The 17,534-nt window shown below is 42.9% G+C and overlaps 1 protein-coding gene across 1 annotated transcript in view; it reads right to left on the bottom strand.

Annotated features, from left to right (window-relative positions):
• Positions 1–17,171, bottom strand: part of LOC121861947 (basic salivary proline-rich protein 2-like) — a 39,936-nt gene extending 22,765 nt beyond the window's left edge. Inside the window, exons 1-4 of the mRNA XM_042359916.1 lie at positions 17,103–17,171; positions 10,480–11,141; positions 9,926–10,389; positions 9,659–9,772 (exon numbers count right to left, since the gene is read on the bottom strand). Coding sequence (XP_042215850.1) covers positions 9,659–9,772; positions 9,926–10,389; positions 10,480–11,141; positions 17,103–17,171 — 1,309 coding nt within the window. The remainder of the gene's footprint in view (positions 1–9,658; positions 9,773–9,925; positions 10,390–10,479; positions 11,142–17,102) is intronic.
• Between the last annotated feature and the right edge of the window lie 363 nt (positions 17,172–17,534).

Here is a 17,534-nt window from a genome sequence, read left to right as displayed (position 1 = left end):
TGTAGTGGGTGTACGTTCTGGATTTCGTATAAATGAGTAAAGTAAATAAGAAGAAGGGAGTTTAGGGGTATGTGTAGATAAGATACATATTAGGGTTTATGTATACTGTACGTGAGGGGTGTTGAGGGTGTACTTAAGTGTGTATACATACTGACGGTTTTATGGTCTTAGATATTGGATGGTGGAGTGAAAATCATGTGTGGCTGTGTTTGGTGTATAAATGTTCTTACGGGTATATAAATGTGTGTTTGCTTAGGTGTACATGTGTGTGTGTGTGTGTGTGTGTTTATACTGTATACATATTAATTTATTCATTTCGACACATATGCGCTATATATCCGGGCCTATAAAAATCATTTTAGTTTATAATTTCAAAAGTGTATATTTCATGTCCATATTTTCCGGCGCCGACAAGGGATTACGCCCAGCTTACCTTGTTGATTCAATGACCATTTAGAAAGCGGAAATTTGTTGGGTGTTATTGAGTGTATCGAGAGCCTCGCTGACGGGGCTAGTGACAGCCCCTCCCCTCTCGTACTGCAATATATTGAATCTATTTTGTAAATATTCCTTTCTTGTTTAGTTCTCTCTTTGTTTAATCTTCCCTTCCTCCCTTTATTTTACCTGTTCTCGATATTCCATCATTGAATTTTTAAATGTTTTAATCACCCTAAGTTTAGTTTTTATTGGACTGATGGAAATTTTTGTTGGGAGCGAGGGATTATTTTTTACTTATACAGGTAAACCCATCAATGAACAGTACAGGTAAATCCGTCCAATAAACATTATAGGTAACTCCACGCAATAATTAATATTTTTATTCTATTTATGTTTATTTGCCGTCTTCTACATCCATTTGTTTAGTTAGCTGCTTTCGTTTTTTTTTTCATTCTATCTTTATCTCTTTTTCTTTCGCATTTCGTATCATTTATAATTATCGTTTCTTCTTACCTTCTTCTCTTATCTTTCTTATTTTCTTTCTATCATTCTTTTCTGTTTAGAACTTCCCTTCCTTCATTCCTTCTTCTCTTTTTCTTTCCAATTCTTTTCTTCATCTTTTCTAGCCTTGTTTTTCTTCTTCACAACAATTACACTTGAGTGACACCTTCCTTGAGTCTGAGCCAATCGTAATTGAAACTTGTAGTGAGAGAACTTTGGTGCAAAAAAGAACAGTGTCTTTTACCTCTGTCTGTCTCACCCTGTCTCACCTATTTTAGTCCCCTCCCTCTAATAGTCCCGTCTTGGGTCATTTAGCCAAACTTCCTTTTTCGGATCGGAATTTTCTCATCTTAATTCGCTTTCGCTTCGGGTCGATGCTCTCCGTCGCATCATGACCTGTTCCACTTGTTTGCCCAACGACACTCTCTCGCTCCTGTGTATGCGTTAAAAGATAAAAATACAAACACTCTTTTTCTTTCCATTATTTTTCCAATTTTGAGAACGTCATCTTGCGGAACCCCTCAAATTAATTATATTTGAACTAGTAATCGATAATAATGATCAGGACTACGGTGGCGCCAAGTGGATACAGTGATTGATTCCTATCCTAAGGGTCACTCCTCTGGGCTCTGGGCACCCTAAGTCCACACAGCTGTAAATACTGTATATACCAAATTTTACAGTTTGGGAAGTGAAGACGGTCGAGTGTAGTGCCCGATTTCCCCTTTGTCTTGTGTACTGAAGGGTTGTTGTACAGTGTCTATGGGACCCAGGTGTTCAGGTGTGTGTGTGTGTGTGTGTGTGTGTGTGTGAGAAAAAAGTGAAGAGTGTTGGGAACTAGAGCGTCACAGCCTGCCACTACCTTCACCTCTCCTGACGAAGATGATATCGTTGTGGTCCACATTGAGAGAGAGTGACGACGACGATGATGAAGGAGCAACTATCTCTGTCAGGGTAACGAGAAAGAGAAGAAGATCCGATAAAATCTCTCATTAACAGGGTGGAGGGTTGGAAAGCGCGACCCCACACCACTTTTTATGCTCACTGAAAAAGGAGGAGAGAGAGAGGTGGCAACATACACTCAGTCACTTACTTCCGCATTTACTCATTCACTCGCTCACTTACGCACTCACTCGTTCATTTACTTCTGCACTCACTCGTTCACTTACTGCCGCACTCAGTCACTCACTCACTCGCACTGAATCACTCGTTCATTCCCATACTCACTCCCTCCCACACTCAGTCACTCACTCACTCCGGGTCACACAATACCTCTCCTTATGATCGTGATGCACACACACACACACACACACACACACACACACACACACACACACACACACACACACACACACACACACACACACACTGTCCTCTGATGATGATCGTGTTTGTGACAAGAGTCCTGCCATGTGGAATCCCTTAGCACACATCCTGTCTCTCTTTTTATTATCCACTGTACGATGTAGACCTGAGACGTGCGTGTACTGACTAAAGTCTCTCGAGGTTAAAGAATGCTTAACAGTGAACCCTAAGAGGTATTGGAAGACACAAACAAACTAACTGTGGTCGAGACTGGAGAGGGGTGCCTAGGAATGCTGACTCAATTCTACATTCAATAGTGTGACCAAACAATGTTATGTCATATTTTTTACGTGAGTCTTATAGAAAGAATTTTTAAGTCTAGAATTGTTCATTGTGGCATTTTTTTTTTTTATCTATTTCATCTTCTAGAATACAAAAATTTAGAATAAAATTGGCAATACAGTTAACAAGCTTGATTAAAATATGGTAAATTGGAGGGGAAATATAGTCGTATTTGTTTCTCTCCAAGTAACACCAAGTAACACCAACGTAATATTTAATTTATTAAACCCCTTCACTACAGAGACGTCACTTTTAACATCGTATTTCGTTATCGCTAAACGATTTTATTCAGCACCTAGGCGACCACCGTACACACGGGGTTAGTAGACTCTCCTTTTTTTTTTTTTTAGGTTAAGGTGGGGAAAGGATGGAAGGCATGCTGGGGCTCAAGGCACAGCCAGACATAGGGGATGGAGAAGTCACAAAATATAGTCGTGGGGGGAAAGGTTGGAAAAGAAGTTTAATGAGTTAAATAGAGGGGGACGACACCCCTTGTTTTACATATTACAGAGTTTGTTGCCTAACTAAGCTAACCTAGGATTTAGGATGAGGTTGCACAATGGTTCTCCCCAGAAGTAAAGATATTCCACTCTTCACTGAACCATTGTATACATTCTTGTCATAGTCACTGACAGTTGATGGCTTGTGACTTGTCTTGCCAAGCCCGTCACTACAAGGTGTACGGCTTGCAAAGGCCGCACCGGAAACTAGCAGACCGAACTTCGGGGAGAGAGAAGATTCTGGCTTGTTACTCAAAGTCGTAATTCTGAATCTTGTTTGAGGTGCTGTGTCTGTGTTGAACTTTGTGGCTGGGTCGTCAAGTTTTATTACATCTCGTCAGATTGAAAGACAAAGATTAATTTCCTTTTTTCTCGGTAGCAAGTCTGTCTCATGTCTTGCCTCGCTCACTCCTGTTACTTTCTCAGTTTGGGCGATTTTATTGTTCATGTATGATGCAAGGAGTGAGAAATAAAATCCTGTGCGCTGAGAAACTCTATGACTATTTCCACTTTCACTATAAACCTCCTTGTATTAAAAGTTCTGTATAAGAGACACAGGCAATAGAGACACGGACCTTGTTGAAGATGAAACATACATAGACTTGTGACCTGCAGATTGAAATACCAGACACAAAATTCTTACTCAAACTTGTACTTGGAACAAAGATTTTATACCAAATTCATCTTATAATTCACTTTGGCTCTTAAATTTCACACGGAAGTTCAATGATGACATATTATACACGTGGTCCTTAAGTCATTCTCGTTTGGATTAAGAATAGTTGTTAGCTTGTGTGTGTCTTGAGGTGTAAAGGAGAGAGAGAGAGAGAGAGAGATCCTGACAATGTAGCTCAGTATATCAGAGTACCAGAGCCTTCATACCCAATCATATACATAAACGCATGTAGCCACACAAGAACACAATATTCTCCCCGACAAAGACATGAGTGTAGTCAACAAACAGACCAATCCCTCCAGCACCAACTCTCCCTCACACACACACACACACACACACACACACATTAGATCAGAAGTAAACGTTCATTAAACAGAGTGCCCTCTTGCCCAGCATTGGAAACTCGTTAACACACATTGAACAAACAAGCAGTACCCTTACCCAGATGCACTTCATATACCTTGTGTGTGTGTGTACTTGTGGCTGGAGTAGACGACGAAAACTTATTTGAACTGCAATTACTGGGAAGGATTTGATCTTATAAATGTGGTCTGTGTAAATCGACCCCTTAACAATAATAGGTGTGGTAATAGTAGTTGGGTTGGTGGACTATGGCGAAAGACAACCTTACACCGTCAGACACTAGCAGACGAGGAAAACATCAATTTCACATCTGGACACCAAGCGTGACTCCTGGAACAAAACAAATCAGGGAGCTAAAGTCGAGACTATTGCCTCCCCCTTCTCCGACACACACACACAAAAACTGAGAACAGGGAAGTGTGTTTTTTTCTTGGCTGCTGAGAGAGTTTTTTATGGGGTTTACTGTTCGAGTTAGTTAGGTCATCACAAAAACAAGGTAAGGTTCTCCGGAGTGAGATTAAAGCTTCCTCGTGTGTAAAGAGATGTACGGTTAAGGTTCCTTGGGGGTTTGGAAGAGGAGTGAGGTTATAGTTTCTTGAGATTAATAAGAGGTTAAAAAAAATGGGTTAAAAAGTAATGTGAGAGGTGTAACATAAGTTTATTTACCATCAACAAATGATCTTCACCACCACCACCACCACCCTGTCACAACTATTGCCATCACCATTATCATTTAGAGGCCATTCCGGGTGTTTTAATACGATGTAAACAAACAGAGGTGCCACATCTCCTCACAAAACGATCCAGCTACTGTGTCAGGTATAAGTGCAGGCGGCTCTACCTCTGTGTAAATTAACCAGTCAATCTCCACGAACATATTATAGCAGTAATCATCATCACGCCATCTTAAACTGATCGTAAAAACTAATAATAATTTGTCAAAAGCTCAAGTGATTATTTCCCCCACAGATGTCAAGTGCAAGTGAGAAGCGTTTTATCTTTTGTTCGTCCCTTTATTTTTTATTTTTTCCTTCAGTGAAATATTCCTGATCTCTCTCTCTCTCTCTCTCTCTCTCTCTCTCTCTCTCTCTCTCTCTCTCTCTCTCTCTCTCTCTCTCTCTCTCATCATCATCATCATCAAAGATTCACTATTTTTTCTTTCGTTTTATTTCCTTACTCTGGATTTTGTTTAGTGGACACCAGGTGCATCATGACTCTCGTAAATATTTGCCTCCTCCCCCAGCCTTTGAGGAAGGAGCTGATGTGCCCATGGTTGAACGTGACGTAATGGAGGTGAATGTGTGACGTTGTGTGATGTCAGAGTGGTGAAAGGGTGATAATTGGTGACGTCAGAATGAATGTTAATCCGTGACGTCATATTGTTGAATAAGTGGGTTTCCGGTTATTGGTTTTATCTCGTACTATCTCTCACCTGATGTCACCTGTCGCTATCTCTCACCTGATGTCACCTGTCGCTATCTTTCACCTGATGTCACCTGTCGCTATCTCTCACCTGATGTCACCTGTCGCTATCTCTCACCTGATGTCACCTGTCGCTATCTTTCACCTGATGTCACCTGTCGCTATCTCTCACCTGATGTCACCTGTCGCTATCTTTCACCTGATGTCACCTGTCGCTATCTCTCACCTGATGTCACCTGTCGCTATCTTTCACCTGATGTTACCTGTCGCTATCTCTCACCTGATGTCACCTGTCGCTATCTTTCACCTGATGTCACCTGTCGCTATCTCTCACCTGATGTCACCTGTCGCTATCTTTCACCTGATGTCACCTGTCGCTATCTCTCACCTGATGTCACCTGTCGCTATCTCTCACCTGATGTCACCTGTCGCTATTTCTCACCTGATGTCACCTGCCACTATCTCTCACCTGTTATCACCTGCCACTGTCTCACGTGCTACACATGGTTTAACTCGTATACTCGTCGGGTTAGTCGTCGTACTCAAGGGGGTAACTTCCCTACAGTGATTACCGCCATATACATAAAACTACAGGGCGACTCGTGTCTATTTTAAGCTATAATTAAATGTTTGTTCGTCTTTCATATTTTTAGAGAAATTCTGTCGGGTAAATTTTTCACTGATGTACTTGAGAAACTCTTTGAAATATTGGACTAGAATTTGGCCGCGTAAACTTTTCACATTTCATCGGTTTGTGAAATGATAAAAAAACACATATTTCCTTTAGTTAATATCTCATACGAGAGATTTATTCGTGTGAAAATTTTTGTGAAGTTATTTAGAGTATTGTTCTTAGCTCCACTGGGCCTCGGGAGACATAAAAATATAAGAGCATTGATCAATAACGCCCGAAAACGTTTGAAGTGGAGGGCCATGGCTGCCGACCCTCAGACCTGACCTGGCCATGATGTACTGTTTCTGTGTTACAATATTCTCCCTATAAGACAAAATCATGCAACAGACGGCTTTTATTCGTGAGTCTGTCCGTTAATTAGAGAGATATTATTTAGAATAATTTATTCTTGCTTATTTACGATAGGATTTGACCCTTGAGTAATTTTCTCATGGGTATTACTGGTCGAATATAATATGCATAATGGAGTAATTACTTTAATCAGTTTTATGCATTTTAAGTTACAGAAATAATTACATCGACTGTTATTAATGGAAATCGGTGGAGGGAGGGATTTGTGGTTTGAGAAAAATAATGCAGTATATAATTCTCATATGGCTGTATTGACACACTGACGCCAGCTTGTGATGTGCCAAGAATTGTACCTCAGTGTTCCCCGTTGTAGGTCGTCTCACTCCCCACCAGAGGTCAGTGTGAGGATAATAAGTCAGAGCCAAAGATCATTACATCAAACGAGCGATATTTTATATTTATTGGTCTGTCTGTTTGTGTCTCCATTACGTTGATTGTCTGTAAACTGTCCAGCAATAACCGGGTGACGCATATTATGTCATGCATCCGTTGTGTAATCCGTAGTGTAATCATTTTGACCCTGAACTTTGACCTTACCTCAGTTGGGTCACACAGGTCACAGTACCGTGTAAGAATTGTGTGGTTGGACCTAAAGGCTAATCCTCAATGCATCTCTGAACTCACATCTAGGTGATTGAAGAGTATTATTCTGATACTTAATTAGCCTTATGAATTCCTTTACGGACAATGTTTCGTCTCTTGGTAAAATCCTTTCACCTTTTTACCCCTTCACCCTTCTCTTCACCCTCCCTTCACCCCTACCCTTCACCCGCTACTCTTCACCTACCCACCCTTCTCTTCACCCCTCACCCCTACCCTTCACCCCTCCACCTCACCCTTCACCCCCTACCCTTCACCCGCTATCTTCACTCCCTTCACCCCACTCTTCACCCCCACCTTCACCCTTCCTTCCCCTTCTTTACCCCAACCCTTCACCCCCACCCTTCACCCCCACCCTTACTCTTCACCCCCTACCCTTCACCCTTTCAACCCCTTCACCCCACCTTCACCCTTCACCCTCCCCTACCCCCTACCCTTCACCCTTACCCTTAACCCCCTACTCTTCACCCTTACCCTTAACCCCCTACCATCACCTCCTACCTTCACCCTACTCTTCAACCCCCCTTCACCCCCTACTCACCCGCTACCCTTCACCCCTACCCTTAACCCCTACCCTTCACCTCCTACCCTTCACCCTTACTCTTCAACCCCTACCCTTCACCCCCACCCCTTCACCCCTTACCCTTCACCCCCTACCTTCACCGCTACCTTCACCGCAACCCTTCACCCTACCCTTAACCCCCTACCCTTCACCTCCTACCCTTCACCGCTACTCTTCAACCCCTACCCTTCACCCCTACCTTCTCTTCTTTCACCCTCACCTTCTACTCTTCACCCTCACCCTTCACCCCCCTCTCTTCACCCCTTTCTTCACCCTACCTTCACCCTACCCTTCACCCCTACCCTTCACCCACTCCTTCACCGCAACCCTTCACCCTTACCCTTAACCCCTACCCTTCACCTCCCTACCCACCCTCTTCAACCCCCTACCCTTCACCCCACCCCTTCACCCTTCACCCTTCACCCCTACCCTTCACCCCCCTACCCTTCACACTGCAACCCTTCACCCTTACCCTTAACCCCTACCCCTCCCTACCCTTCACCCCCTACTCTTCAACCCCTACCCTTCACCCCTACCCTTCACCCTTCTTCACCTCACCCTTCACCACCTTTCACCCCTCACCCTTCACTACTCTCACCCCTACCCCTTAACCCTCCACCCTTCACCCTTACCTTCGTCCCTTACTCTTCAATTTAATCCTTCACCCTTACCCTTCGTCCCCTACTCTTCACCCCAACCCTTCACCCTTACCTTCACCCCCTACTCTTCACCCTTCACCTCACCCCTTCACCCCTCACCCTTCACTCCCCTCCCCTGCCCCCTCTCTCTCCCCTCCCTCCCTACCATCTCTGTATACCGTCAGGTCAAATCACACACTCTGAATCACTTTCTCTTTGTTAATCAAGAACAAAAAAAAATCATTGTGTAGAGTAAAGTAAAATTTGGCTACAATATAAAGAAAAATTGTGTTAAAAAGATAGCGCGGCAATGTTTGACCTCCCGACCCTAGTCAGGTCAACAAACAAGTTCAAATTTCCAATCGTTTCGGCGGGTCAGGGCTGTTGCACGTTATTTTTCAGTCTTTTTTTTTTTGTTAAATAATATACAACTATTGGCCAGAGTTTTGTGTTATTTGACCTTTCCCTCCCTAAATATTGAGGTAATCGGGTCTAAATGGAATGAATGACGTCCATTTATAATATTTAAAAACAAATCAACAATAAAAAAAATCATATCAATATCATAAGTCTTGTTTCACAGTGTTGGTGCCTTAAATTGTTTCATCATCAACTTGTAATTAAACCATAGACCGCTAGTGTATCCTCTGAGAAGAATATATTGCTACACTCTCATTTAATTCCATCACAAGTAAAAACTATAACGTTCTCAATGTCAGAGATTATTAATGTGATGTAATGAAGCTCTAAGTATTTTTATTTATATATTTCAAAAGTTATGTGGATATTTTATTTATTTTTTTATTAAATCCGGCTGCTGGATGATCCTCGCTCAGTCGTGATCTCCAGCAGGTTTGATCTGATGAAAAAAACAGTCATTACAGCTCGACTTTGGCTTCTTTACGGTGCATTGAGTCACGTCGGTGTTGACTCAGTCCTCACTCACGCTCAAGGGATAAACAAACAATTAAAATTATATAACATGAACCATTTAATTATGATGTAAAGGAACTTCATAACAATTATTAGTCTCTCTTAACGTCAACCTAACCTAACCTCAACATAACAATAACGAAGCAATTATACGAAAGGAGACGTCTCTATAAAGTTAATCTGGTTAATATATTTCACATTTGAACTATTTCAGACAGAGAGGCGGACTACATGTTTTTGGGGGGGTCAGAAGTATACCTGTAATGACTTGCTCCACAGGTAAGGGGTTTCATTACTCCACTCATAAGGTCAGGTTGGTGGAGATAAAATTACACTGGCCACTAGAGTAAGGTTTTTGTTCCAAGTTTTGTGGGTCCTTAGAAGGTCCTTGGGGGTCCTTGAGGGTCCTTGGGGGTCCTTGAGGGTCCTTGGGGATCCTTGGGGGTCCTTGAGGGTCCTTGAGGATCCGTGAAGTGGTCACATTCAATGATGAAACTTTCGGGACGATCAACTCCTAACAAGATTGTTGTGGTGAGGTGTGGTCCCTGGAGTAAGGTGTGGTCCCTGGAGTAAGGTGTGGTCCCTGGAGCAAGGTGTGACCCCTGGAGCAAAGTATGGTCCCTGGATTAAGGTGTGGTCCCTGAAGTAAGGTGTGGTCCCTGGAGTAAGGTGTGGCCCATGGAGTAAGGTGTGGTCCTTGGAGTAAGGTGTGGCCCCTGGAGGAAGGTGTGGTCCCTGGATTAAGGTGTGGTCCCTGAAGTAAGGTGTGGTCCCTGGAGTAAGGTGTGGCCCTGGAGTAGGTGTGGTGGGTAAGGTGTGGTCCCTGGATTAAGGTGTGGTTCCTGGAGTAAGGTGTGGTCCGTGGAGTAAGGTGTGTGGTGTGGTTCCTGGAGTAAGGTGTGGTTCCTGGAGTAAGGTGTGGTCCCTGGGTAAGGTGTGGTCCTGAGGGTGTGGTTCTGGAGTAAGGTGTGGTCCTGGGTAGGTGTGGCCCCTGGGTAAGGTGTGGCCCTGGAGTAAGGTGTGGTCCCTGGATTAAGGTGTGGTTCCTGGAGTAAGGTGTGGCCCTGGAGTAATGGTCCTGGATTAAGGTGTGGTTCCTGGAGTAAGGTGTGGCCCCTGGAGTAAGGTGTGGTCCTGGATTAAGGTGTGGTCACCTGAAGTAAGGTGTGGTCCCTGGTAGGTGTGGTCCCTGGATGGTGTGGTTCCTGGAGTAAGGTGTGGCCCTGGGTAAGGTGTGGCCCCTGGAGTAAGGTGTGGTCCCTGAAGTAAGGTGTGGTTCCTGGAGTGGTGTGGTCCTGGGTAAGGTGTGGCCCTGGAGGTGTGGCCCTGGAAGGTGTGGTCCCTGGATGGTGTGGTTCCCCCTGGACCCTGGATTAAGGTGTGGTTCCTGGAGTAAGGTGTGGCCCTGGGTAAGGTGTGGTCCCTGGATTAAGGTGTGGTCACCTGAAGTAAGGTGTGGTCCCTGGAGTAAGGTGTGGTCCCTGGGGTGTGGTCCCCCTGGAGTAAGGTGTGGTCCCTGGAGTTGTGGTTCCTGGAGTAAGGTGTGGCCCCTGGAGTAAGGTGTGGTCCCTGGATTAAGGTGTGGTTCCTGGAGTAAGGTGTGGTCCCTGGGAGGTGTGGTCCCTGGATTGGTGTGGTCACCTGGTAAGGTGTGGTCCCTGGGTAGGTGTGGTCCCTGAAGTAGGTGTGGTCCCTGGATTAAGGTGTGGTTCCTGGAGTAAGGTGTGGCCCTGGGTAAGGTGTGGTCCCTGGAGTAGGTGTGGTCCTGTAAGGTGTGGCCCTGGAGTGGTGTGGTCCCTGGAGTAAGGTGTGGCCCCTGGAGGGTGTGGTCCCTGGATTAAGGTGTGGTCCCTGGAGTAAGGTGTGGCAAGGTGTGGTCCCTGGGTAGGTGTGGTCCCTGGGTAGGTGTGGCCCCTGGAGTAGGTGTGGCCCCTGGGTAAGGTGTGGTCCCCCCTGGAGTAAGGTGTGGCCCTGGTCCCTGGGTAAGTGTGGCCCCTGGGTAAGGTGTGGTCCCTGAAGTAAGGTGTGGTTCCTGGAGTAAGGTGTGGCCCTGGGAGTAAGGTGTGGCCCTGGAGTAAGGTGTGGGTCCCTGAAGTAAGGTGTGGTTCCTGGAGTAAGGTGTGGCCCCTGGAGTAAGGTGTGGTCCCTGGATTAAGGTGCACATTATAGAGAGATGTTCACGTGACACACGTAAGATGATGACTGTCTTAAATCATCGTCGTCAAGGGTTAAATCATCGTCGATAAAGGGTTAAATCATCATCGTCGTCAAGGGTTAAATCATCATCGTCGACAAAGGGTTAAATCATCATCGTCGTCAAAGGGTTAAATCACCATCGTCGACAAAGGGTTAACGTGACGTAATCACTAAAGGTTACTAGATGGTTAAGACAGACCAGAACAATAAACCTAATCAACATGAAATACTATAAAGGTGATAAATATTACCTGTACCTGCCATGGTCAAACACCACCTCCACACACACTGACAATCTTGAACGTGGCTGATCCTTTTAATACCCAAATGCCAACACAAGCTCCGTGGCGCTAGACTCTACGTGCTGACTCGATCATATGTGGGATACTTTTGACCTCTAAACCACCGCTATTTTTGTTAGGTTATCGCCAAGTCAACACAAAATACTCCACAACACAACAACAGCTATATGAAGTCAATAACACTCTTACTCTTTACAGACAAATAAGAGCAAATGTATCACCTACCAGCTCTTACATTTTTTTTTATTCGTTATGTATTAAAAAAAGAGAAGGTTTTTTTTATCAAGTTGTTATTAATTCAATGTTTGTTTTTGTTTTGAAATATGTTGGTAAGTCAAATCCTAGAAGTACGGTATTCCTTAAGAAGTATTAAAGGCTCGCTACACATACACCAACTTACTCAGGATGGTAAATACACAACCTTAGTAATATTTGTATAGGGAGATCTTTCTTGCCCCTTGTTTTAGGCCTCACCTATGGTAACGGACAGACAGACAGACAGACAACTAAGTCATATATTCGTGTAGTTTGATCTTTAAATATTAATACAACACAACACACAAGTCCTAAAACTTAACTTAACCCCAAAATAAATCTATTTGTATTTTCTTATTCCTTATACTGACAATAACACCTCGGTCTAATTTTTTTTCTCATAAAGGAAAGTCACTAGACAGCCCTGGGGATTAACACGAATTATTATAAGATAAGATTTTTTTTTTCTGTGCGGAATATCTAAAAGGATCTCACAGTCCGGGCGACCTGAGGAAGATGAGAAGTAGGATATAATTAATCTGGAGGAGATGTAGTGAAGGAGGGAAGGAGACGAGAGTGCAGGGTGGAAATATGAGAATGGAAGCTCAGGAGAAAGACCGCACTGGGATGAAGAACACAAATTAAACCCATAAAATAACTATATTAGGTTAGGTTAGTCTCGGGGGGGGGGGGGGTTATCAGTCCTTGTTTATATTCATGTCTGGTTAGGTTAGGTTAGTTTTTTAATTTCCATTATTATTCATTTACGGAGCTTCGGGAAAATTTAAGAGCCAGTACGACCAATGGAAACGCCTAAAGAGACACACGGAATCCTCTTATAGTAAAAAAAAACTGATGAAATTCTTATTGCTTTTCGTAACTATCATATTAACGTTATTTCCTATATTTTCTTTAGTGTAATCTGACCCCCAAAAAAGATGTGTTTATAATCTCAGAACATCACAGAGAACGGTCTTATCGATTACATTCAATCTACCATATCTGGCTCAAAATTCTCAAAAATTCATAAAACAAATTCTTCATTTGGGCGACAGCAGAAGCCACCAACCACAAACAGTTGAGTGTCAGTGTAGTCTCAACGTCGTCATATATGGTCTTATGCCATTGATTCAGAGAGCCAGATTGGTACACTCACATATCACCAGTTCTCGGAGGACAGCGAGAGAGAAAAAGTGAGGAGAGAGGATTATTATTTACAGCATGAATCTCTCAGGGGGGCGGCGGAGGGTGTGTGGCGTTGTGCTGAGGTTACGAACGACGGGAAATCATGTGCGTCGTGGAGTTGAGCAGCAGAAGCAGTAGGAGGAGGATGAGCAGGAAGAGGAGCATCCCAACCTGCCCCAAGTTGGTGGATTTGTAGTGACGGGGGTGTCTCGTAGGGCGACGCGTATTGGCCCTCACCAAACTTTACCGCCGCTCATGCATAAGGAAGACGTAGTTGTCGCTGCTTCGGTGTATTATTTACGGGACTCATAGCGACGTTGACGGCGACTTGATGTGCTTACTTACGAGTCAATAGAAGAGGTTGATCTGTGGGGAGGGAGGCGGGAGAGAATGAAGTAAGTGAGGGGATATAGTGAGAGATGGAGACAGTGAGTCAGGAAAGAGAGAGAGAGAGAGAGAGTTTTGGTGACAGTGGGTGAGGGAAGACGGTGGTGTAGGAAGGAGGGAGGGGGGGGGAGGTGTGATGGACGGTGGGTTGGAGAATAAATAAAAGATTGTGAACTTTCGTGAAAGAGTTTGCTGGTGGTGGTAGTGGTAGTGGTGGTAGTAGTGAGTAGTGGTAGTGGTAGTGGTGGTAGTAGTGAGTAGTGGTAGTGGTTACTTAGTGGAGCCATCAGAATAACAAATAATACGAGATAAATCTTTAATAATTGTTTTAAAAAAATATTAATAAGAAAATACAAAAATAAATCGCCCCAAACTCTACAGTGATGAGACTAATGAAGGTGCTGGAGAATTTGCTCATAAAATATTTCGAGAAAAGTTTTAAGACTATTCAAGTTTTTCCTAAGATAAATTGTTCTCTGGTTGGAGGGAACAATAAAAAGTTGTAATGTACGGAGCGTTATCCATCACACGTAAAGTATGTAAAGTATATCTCAAGTAAACTCTTAAATCCTGGGAATTTCCAAGTGAGAAGAGAAATGGGTTAAGTAGAAACACAAACTTATAACTTACAGTAAAGAAGCAGAGAAGAAAATACAGAATGATATTAATAGAGAACTTTGGTACTTATACGGTATAATGATATATTGAGAGTATAATGATAGCGGTTATAGTACAAATTATATAGACTTACGTTAAAGTCAGCAGCGTCCTACTCGTTAGATATTTAATTACAGGTTGTACAGGTAGAGGAGTATGTTGATATATTCAGTAAAGCTAAGATCCTAAATTTACGCTTTGATGAATATTCTTTGATCATACACCAGGTATATTGGACCTTGACGGTATATTATGATTTACTAGAAAAATATTGTAACTTATTTTTATCATCTTGAGCTTTGGGGTTTCTTCTCTCTATTAAACTACCTTCATATGTTTTTTTAGGGGTTAGATATGTTGTTAACACACACACACACACACACACACACACACACACACACACACACACACCTGTACACTTGGAGGTCAACAGCTGGTCTCTAGACTCTTGGCGAAAATTGAAAACAAACAGACACACGCTATGGCAGAGGACGAGGCTGTCTTTGTTTATGTCCGCATGAGGCTCAAACGGCATCTTTCATATGTGTCTGTCTGTCTATCTGTCTGTCTATCTGTGTCAGTCTGTCTGTCTCACCCTCTTCTGACTCAGGCAGAGAAGACTTGGCCCTCCACCTTGAGACGTACCTTTTAATATTTACTTGAGCCTTCCAGCTTTTCATGTTCCGCGCTTGACAAAACATAAGGGAAATACCGCTAGTGCCTTGAGTTATTCATATTGGACACCTTGGTCGTGTGTGTGTGTGTGTGTGTGTGTGTGTGTGTGTGTGCTGGCTAGTGTTATAATGGATTAAGCTAAATACTTCCCCTTCCCCTCACTCCTTCTTGTCTTTTATTTCTCTCTTCTCCTCCACCTGATCCACCTCTCCTACCTCTCTTCCCTTCTCCCCCTCCTCCACCTATCCATGCTCCTGCCCTTCTTCTCACCTCTCTTTTCTCCTCCCCTCCACCTCCCCTTCCAACTCCCCCTCATTCCCACCCCTCCCCCCTCATCACCTGAACCTCCCTGCTAAAACCAATATAAGTAGACAGTCAAGTTGTAATTTATACCAGATGATGTGATGGATATATCAACCTTTGTTTACAATGCCTCAACCCTGACATTAAAACTCAGAAATATGAGATAATCTGCTGAGCATTTTGCCTATCATAACACCGTTGATAAGACAGGTAGAAGGGCTGTCTGTCAGTTCTCTTTACCTGTCTATGCTAAATATGAACTAATTAATGTGTCAGTTCTCTTTACCTGTCTATGCTAAATATGAATTAATGGATGTTTTATAAGTTAAGTCTTCGGTATTTGTCTTAGCGGTGCTGTGTTTGTTGTTGTTGTTGTTGTTGTTGTCGTTTTTTAGAGGGGGGGGGCGGGGCAGAAGGTGGGAGAGGAAGAGATAGAGAGACAAGTTAACTAAGGCTGAGGCGTGACCTGGTGTTAGTGGGAAAGTCAACCTACTATTTTTTCTTTACCGTAACAATATAAATAGTTCAGTCCTTATGAATCATCTTAATTATCAACAATACACATCATGTACTCAATATTATAAGATTATTTTCAATATTAAATAAAAAATATAATACATCATTCACGTTTTCTCTAAGTAACAATCCAGTGACACCGAGAATCAGTTTTTTTACGTAACACTAAAAAGTTTGACGTATATACTGTAGTTAATTTTCTTTGACTTCTCAGTTACTTAATCCCTTCACCATAGAGACGCTACTTTTAATAATATTTTCATTGGCTAACGTTAGACGATTTTATTCAGCATTGAGGTGACTCCGTACACAGATGGTTAATATTCTAGTTCATCTTGCCTTGACCTTTTAGCCTCAGCTTCACCCACTTGACGATGCTCGCTTCAGAAAATATCTCGAGGGAGAAGTGAGTAAAGACAAAGACTCGGTCAAGGCTGTAATGGTATTATTTACCAAGCCAACCTCGCTGCTCCCGTGTGAATACTGACAGCTGCTTCACCTAAGATGATTGGGTGTGGGCGACATGTGTGTGTGTGTGTGTGTGTGTCCAGTGCATTTTTTTACCCTAACTTTTTTTTGTCTTTTTGTGTATATTTTTCTTTTTAATCTTTCAATTTTCCTTTTTTACTTTTCTGCTTTTCTTTTTAATTTTTATTTTATTTTTTTTTCTGGACTGAGATAGGTGAGAGTAAACAAAAGATGCTGTGTTGATATCAAAGAAAGCTGATATCATTATTGTTATTCCTTGTATATTGAAATTTATATTGCAAGGTAATAGATTCATATTCTTCGTTGAAACTGTTGCTAATATCAGTATATATAAAAAGAACTACAGTACAGTTTTTAATCTGTCTATTCCGTCAATTTCATTTTCTCTTTGTCGTCTTACTCTCCCCCGTCGCTCTCCTCTCCCTCTTTCTATCTTCATCTTCTTCCCCGTCACTCTTCTCTCTCTATCCTCTCCCCGTCACTGTCCTATCTCTATCCCCCCTCCCGTCTGATCTCTTATCCTTTCCTCCAAGTTTTCAAACATTATTATCCCTCAAAAATGGGATTCTGACGCGCTCCCGCGTCTGCTAGGGTTGGTGGTCCTTCATGCCGTCCACGACACAGATGCGTCCGTGAGCCAGATTTCACCACCGCCAATCAACAGACATATTTTTTTTTAAAGGACTTCGATCTAAAACTCTAAATATTTGTAGGATATGTTGCTCTCTCCCTCTCTTTCTCTTTTTTTCTCTCTTTCTCCGTCTAGCTTTTTTTTTTATCTCTCTCCCAATTCAGTTCCTCTTAAAACTTACTTGTATTTGACACTTAAATTGACCAAAGGGTTTTCCACGCAGCCATCTGTGAGGTAGGCGCTTTAGCATGTTAAAAGATGTGATTTCCTCAGTACATGTTGTTTGGATGAGGGTGAGAACGAGAAGAAGTTACGTATTAAGTACTGCTACAGAGAACGGTACAGCCAAGATAACTGTACCGTTGGTGGAGCCTCTAGTACCGTAAATTCTTTCTCGTGGTCAGACCCAGAGAGTGGCTAGGTGAACAAAAATGAGTACATCAGCCCTAAACAATATTTTAATTACCATAAACAGATCCCCCTGATATTGTAAACTATCTTGTTATATCAGTACCTTATAAGTTACACCCCCCCCCCCTCCCTCTAGGCTTGAGATAAGTGTATAGGGTTTTGTGCCTGTTATGATGATAATGTTTGCGGGAATATATACATT

This window comes from Homarus americanus, unplaced genomic scaffold, assembly GCF_018991925.1.
Source record: "Homarus americanus isolate GMGI-L3 unplaced genomic scaffold, GMGI_Hamer_2.0 scaffold6392, whole genome shotgun sequence".
In the NCBI taxonomy this organism is placed as follows: domain Eukaryota; kingdom Metazoa; phylum Arthropoda; class Malacostraca; order Decapoda; family Nephropidae; genus Homarus; species Homarus americanus.
The sequence above is the reverse complement of the archived record's forward strand: the minus strand, read 5'-3'. Positions and strand labels throughout refer to the sequence as shown.